This window comes from Podarcis liolepis (assembly GCF_965112155.1).
Source record: "Podarcis liolepis genome assembly, chromosome: 3".
NCBI lineage: Eukaryota > Metazoa > Chordata > Lepidosauria > Squamata > Lacertidae > Podarcis > Podarcis liolepis.
The window spans coordinates 59,113,705-59,119,704 of record NC_139557.1 but is presented as its reverse complement, the minus strand read 5'-3'; the positions used below and the strand labels follow the sequence as shown (position 1 = coordinate 59,119,704).

Genomic DNA, 6,000 nt, shown 5'->3' with positions numbered 1-6,000 from the left:
CCAAAGATCGCCCATAGTGAAATTGCTCATCAGGTCGACAATCTTAACACCTACCAGTTTGATTCACCAGACAGAAAAGATTTTAGTCCTCTTATCCTAAACTATCAGGTACCTGTTTACATCTGTGTGAACTGGAGTCTGCTGTCCACGGATGGCACTACACAAAAATAGACAAAACTTTATGCAGTGAAGTTTGGCCCAGCCACATTCAGCATTCTTCGTCTTCTTTATTTTTTAGAAGATGTATAAGGATTACACAATAGATAGAAGAAAATTGTGTTGTACAGAATATGCAGGATCTACTGTTGGTGATTTCAAGAGGCAAGAAACAGACAATCCATATTTTAGAGGATTTTATCGGCTTTAAAGAAAGAACTATCTCTGAACCCTAACACGTGCATATATACTGTAGTTTTGAAACTACAAGAGAATTCAATGTAAATTTCCACCAAATAATTAAAACCACGTTTGGTAAACGGTATTCGGCCTTTACTCGTGATAGTCAGCCTTTTTAAGTTTTCACAAAAGAGAATCCAGAGTAAGTGAAGCCACAGGCAGCGGAGCAACATGGTTATAGTCTGTCTTTGTCTCTGATTCCTTGAGACTGACTGAAATGCAAGTCAAACAGCCACTGGAGCCAAAGAACAAAGGAGAGCCCAGTTGTCATTATGCTGATGCTGCTGCAACATCAAAAAGCGCCTGACATCACTGTGCACTCCGCACATCCGGACTTCAAAGAAGGATAAATATTTGATCAGAACCGACTGTTTCTCTGGACTGAATTTCGAAGGGAAACTTCCCATGTCTTTTGCCTCCTTCCTACTCGGAGAGCTGTAATCCAATTCTACCCCGTGCCGATAATACGAGGTGCAATGGAGCCCTGAGGCCTGCCCGGGCGTGGCTCTTCTCTTTTGATCTTTCTTCTCTCTCTCTCTCCCCTCCCTCCCTCCCTCCCTCCTCTCCCCACCCCCCACCCGCTCTCCCTTTCCGGGGCCCAATGAGGTCAGCTCATGAATATTGCTGCATTACCCCGAGCAGCTCTGGCTCCGCTTGGTACCTCGTGCATCCGTGGGCGTGTGCAGTTTAGCCAGCCTAAGAGGACACCAAGTGGGGGGTAAGTAACGCTGGTGCCGGCGGGAGCCATTGTTCGCAAAGAAAAAGGGCAATCGCACAGCAGGGCAACTTAACAAAGCCCTTGATCCTTTGTAGAGAGAGCGCGTGCAAACTCTCCGCCTGCTGAAACCTGGATAAAAGTTCCAAAAGAGCTTCGAAATCTCGACACACTGGAAATAGACCGTTGCTGGGGGGCGGCGGCGGGGGGTGGAGATAAGTGAACAAATAGAGCCGCCTCTGAGCTGCTGGCTGTTTTCAAGGTAGTCTATGCTAAATGGTGAAGTATGGAATTCCTTCTTTGTTTCTCTCTCTTCCTCTCCCCCCACCCCTTGCTTTAACATGGAAATCTGCAGAGGCGCAACATTCTGCCACCTCTCTGATAACCACGTGACGATGTCCCAGAGATCTGGGGGGGGGGGGGAGAGAGATTCTTGGTTTTGATTGTAACTTTATTTATTTTATTTTTTAAAATGGGTTATGAAGTTTGTATAGAGAGGCATCAACCGCTGCTGCAATTGAAGACTTAAAGGAGGTCATAGGATGTCCTTGGTAAAAGTGATGACTCTGCTGCAATGCAACTTGGAGGTGGGAGGAGGTTGTTAATGTGAAGGACTGTAGGTTTTATATATATATATGTCCCTATAGGTATATCCAAACTCTTGAAGGTTATTGTGTAGTGTTTTGGCTTTTGCTTTGTTCTGAAGTTCCGTTCAGTAAAACCAGTTTGAATTTCAGATTGAAGATGAAGTGTTTGAGAAACAGAGATTTCAAATAATTGCTAACATTTGGTAACCTGCAGACTTTAGCGTAATAGAATTTGGAGGTAACAATTGTAATAGATATATGTAAAACATTTACTAATTTAGGCTGCAATCCCATCTACACTTGGGAATTCTAGAATTCAGAAGGTGACTGTTTTATTTTATTCACTCTAATAAAATGTGGGTGGTGGACTGATCTTCTCCCATTTGATATATTGTAGTTGCCTGCATTATAATAAATTAATAATGTTTCACTTCTTTTAAGTACTTCATCTAAAATAAGAATCTGCAGCATTGGCACCTAAGCAAATAATTAGATAATCTAGTGTTTTTCTGGCATATAACTTTATAGACTGCTAAAATCTGGCAACAGACCTTGTCTATTTCATCGTCTCATGTAAAACTTTCTTGGTCACCCTCTCTCTTCATGCACATATATATTATGTTCAGTTTGTCATAATTGTCATAAGGTGCTGCTGAGATTTATATTGCAAATTGAGGTTATACTTTTCTGGATTAAGAATAACTTTGAGATCTACCATTCTACTATATATTTTGCCCATTCTTTCCATTTAAAAATGTAGATTAGAAATACAAAAGTGTCTGTATTTCAGCTAAAACACACCCTTTGTAGAAAAATAGTCTTTAGCATTTGAATGCACAGAGCTGGAAGTTAGAAGGGAAGTTCAGCAATTCTAATAAAATGCCCTACACTTAGGGAACAAAAAAGAAATACAAAAGTGTGTGTTGAGTTGGACAGGGTGGAGGAGGAAGAAATTAAAGTGCTTTACTGAATAACTAGATTTGTTTTACATGATTATAAGTATGTTTTAGTTGTAACTTGGAACATGTTTTCATTCTCACCTTAGAGATCCTGGTTTGGAGTTCCAAGTCCAGAGGTTCTCAATAATAATTATAATATTATTATAATAATTATTATATCCCACCCATCTGACTGGGTTGCCCCAGCCACTCTGGGCAGGTTCCAGCAAATCAAAGAACCACAGTAAAACATCAAACATTAGAAACTTCTGCCTTCAGATGTCTTCTAAAAGTCAAATACCGGTAGTTGTTTATTTTCTTGATATCTGATGGAAGGGCGTTCCACAGGGTGGATGCAACTACTGAGAAGGCCCTATGCCTGGTTCCCTGTAACCTTGTTGGATTTCAGCGTTGAACAGTGAGCCAAACAATGGGAGGGGAGACACTTTTTCAGATATACAGGGCTGTACTATTTCTTCTTTTAAGAAGTCAAGAGTATATTTTGGATGGGTTGGCTCCCATGTACAGATTCAAACCTTGTGTGGCTTCAGCAGTAGGTCTGCATCTTATTGTTTCTGACTGTTCCCTTATTATTATTTACCAACGTACCTGGAGTGATACAGAAGCTACAAAGGAAGTGGCCTACAATTTAAATTTGCAAGGAAGACAGTAGAGGGAGGGGAGGAAGAGAGGGTCAGACAGGGATGAATGTGAACAAACATGCAGTGAAATCTGGTCCATGTTTTCTTCCTAGGCAAGTGTGTATCGGATTGCAGCCATAGACACCCACATTTATTATTGGGGCTCAGGGTAAAGGGAATAGCCACTATAAAGTGAAATAATGGTAGGGTGTAAAATGCCTGTTGTTCAGCATTGAATGAGCACACAAACTTGTGTCAGCCAATCAGAACAAGGCCAAAGCTCACCCAGTGAACAGCTCCCCCAGCTTGTTTGTATGGTTTGATAGTACACTAGTTTGATAGTGTACTAGTAAGATAGTACTCTACCCAGAACCTTTCATTACCTCTTTTGCAGAATTGTGAGATAACTAGCACAAAGTGCAGTAAAAGTAAGCATGGAATTTGGGATGGGAAAGGCTGGATGACCCATTTTAAAACGACTATATGGAACCAGCCCCACTGCCCTCTAGAAGTACTTAGGAGCAAGTGATTAGATGAATTAATTCTTTGAGGAATACTCCGGATGAGGTGATTTTGAGCGTTGGGAACCAGAAAATTAGCAGTAGAAAAGGCTCTCCTTCCCGGAATAGCAAATGTTTTTTCTGCAAAGCTGGAGTGCTCTCAAAGCAACCCCCCAGGTGACGACTCTGCCTTGGAGGAGAGCGCGATACTTTTTGCGCCTGGGAGTTTTCGCAAACCTCGTGGCGCCGCTTCCAACTCCGCCCTCTTTCTTGGAGGCACTAGGTTCCCATTGTTGCAAGCAGGCCGGCTTGGTGATGGGCTGCTGAGTCATTTACGAGGGCTTTGTGTGTGCCTCTTTCCCCAGCTCGAGGGGCAGCTAGGGGCGGACGATGACCCTTGCGGGGCCGGACCTTTCTGCGACGCCTGGGAGATAGCATCAGCTATGAGCCAGCCGCCTAGCGGAGGCGCTGCTGCTACCGCCTCTCCTCGCCTGCATCCAGAGGGGAGCAGCAGCCGAAACAAGCAGCAGCAGCAGCGAGCATCCTCTCCAGGCAGACCCAAGGATTCCCCCGTCCGCCAGCCCTCCCCGGCTGCTAGCTCACCCCGCTCCGCGACGGCTGCTGCAGCCGCTGCCTCCAAAGCAAGCTCCGCCCGGCAGCCGCCACCGCAGCAGCAGCCGCCGCCGCCCGGGCAGAAAGCGGGCCGGGCGAAGGGAGGCGGAGTGGGAGGGGACAAGGCGTCCGCACAGCCTGCGCTAGCGAGGAGCGCGGCGCCGCTGGGAGCTGTCCAGGCCGGGGATGGTGCTGAAGTTCAAGCCGCCACGCCCCTGGTCCCGGCAGGAGGTTGCCCGAAGGCAGCGCCGAGGCCTGCGGCTGACAAGCGGGAGGCGCCTCCCAGAGACCCCGAGCTTGCCTCTCTTGGAGCTGGAGAGCAGCCGCAGACGCCGGCTGGAGAGGAGGGGGAGAGGGAGGGCCCCTTCGCGCTCTCACAGCCGCCACCCAAGAGCTGGAGCCGAGGCAAAGCGGGCAGGCCTCTACCGAAGGGCGGAGGGGACGCAGCCCCGGCTCCTCCGGCCTCTTGCGCGGCAGCAGCGAAGGGCGGCGGCTACTGGAAGGAAGGATGCCTGCAAAGTGAGCTCATCCAGTTCCACCTCAGGAAGGGGCTGGCAGCGGCCCAGATGCAAAGCAAAGGCAGCAGCCCGGGGAACGGCGAAGACGCGGCCGCCAAGCAGCCTCAGCCTGCCTCGTCGACCCCGTCGCCAATGGCGCTGGCTGGGGCGGAAGAGGGCAATGGGCGCAGCCGAGCCGCCGAAGGCGCCTTGAGCCTCAACCCTCAGCAGCAGCAGGAGCTGCAGGAAGAGATGGAGAAACTGCTGGAGGAGAATGAGACCCTCAAGGTGAGCAGAAAAGGGGGGGGGGAGGGCTAAAAGAGTGTGGGCCTGCCCAGAGTGGGGAATTCAGCTGGAGAACCCCACTAATAGAAGACAAAGCAATCGATCAATAGATGCTAAACCTTCTGGTTTCAAAATGGGGAGGAGACACAAAATGGGGAGGAGACATATTTTGACACAAATATGAGCAGCTGCTACATTCCACCTACTCCCATCAAAAAGGAAAATGTTTATATTCTGCTGCATTCCTGAGAGGGGAAGCTCTAGTTCTCCTCCTGTGCTACCCCTGATCAAACATTGGATTGTATGCATTTGATAAATTCAGCTTTTTGGAATAGCAGTCAGAATATAGTAGTTCCCAGCCAGACCCTACAAAGCATCCATGGCTGACATGCCAAACCATGAGCATCCATGTGCATTCTTCCCCTCTCATGTGTGAAGCAGTCCAAATTTTGCCATGTGCAAATGCATCTTCTTTACATGTCTTAAGGGAAATGTTTAAAGTAATTATTCTTTTCAGATCAGATGGCTTTTTCCTGCTACCATTTGTTTCACCTGTTAGGGAAGGGATTACATGCTAGGTCTCCTTAAGATTACAGTTACACTTTACAGTTAGTAAATATTCAGGAGCTACATACTATCATATCAGGAATGACTATGTGGTGATAAGATGGGTAAGACCAACATGCCTTTTGCTTTGCCATTGTAGAGCTGATAAGTGCAAATAATGGGGAGACTATGGGTTGTAACCAATGTTAGTCATACTCAGAGTATACCAATTGAAATGAATGGAATTGGCTATATTAGGGCCATTACTTTTTAGTAAGTCAAC

General features: G+C 46.8%; 1 protein-coding gene across 6 annotated transcripts in view; it reads left to right on the top strand.

Annotated features, from left to right (window-relative positions):
- Positions 1-1,027: 1,027 nt before the first annotated feature.
- MTCL3 (MTCL family member 3) overlaps positions 1,028-6,000 on the top strand; it is a 30,115-nt gene continuing 25,142 nt past the window's right edge. The window contains exons 1-2 of one of the 6 annotated variants that reach the window (XM_083497999.1): positions 1,028-1,114; positions 4,143-5,174. In XM_083497999.1, coding sequence (XP_083354125.1) covers positions 4,221-5,174 — 954 coding nt within the window. In that variant the 5' untranslated portion in view covers positions 1,028-1,114; positions 4,143-4,220. Of the gene's footprint in view, positions 1,115-1,357; positions 1,374-4,142; positions 5,175-6,000 lie in introns of those variants that run through there. The other 5 variants (XM_083498001.1, XM_083498002.1, XM_083497997.1 and 2 more) reach the window with 5 other exon arrangements.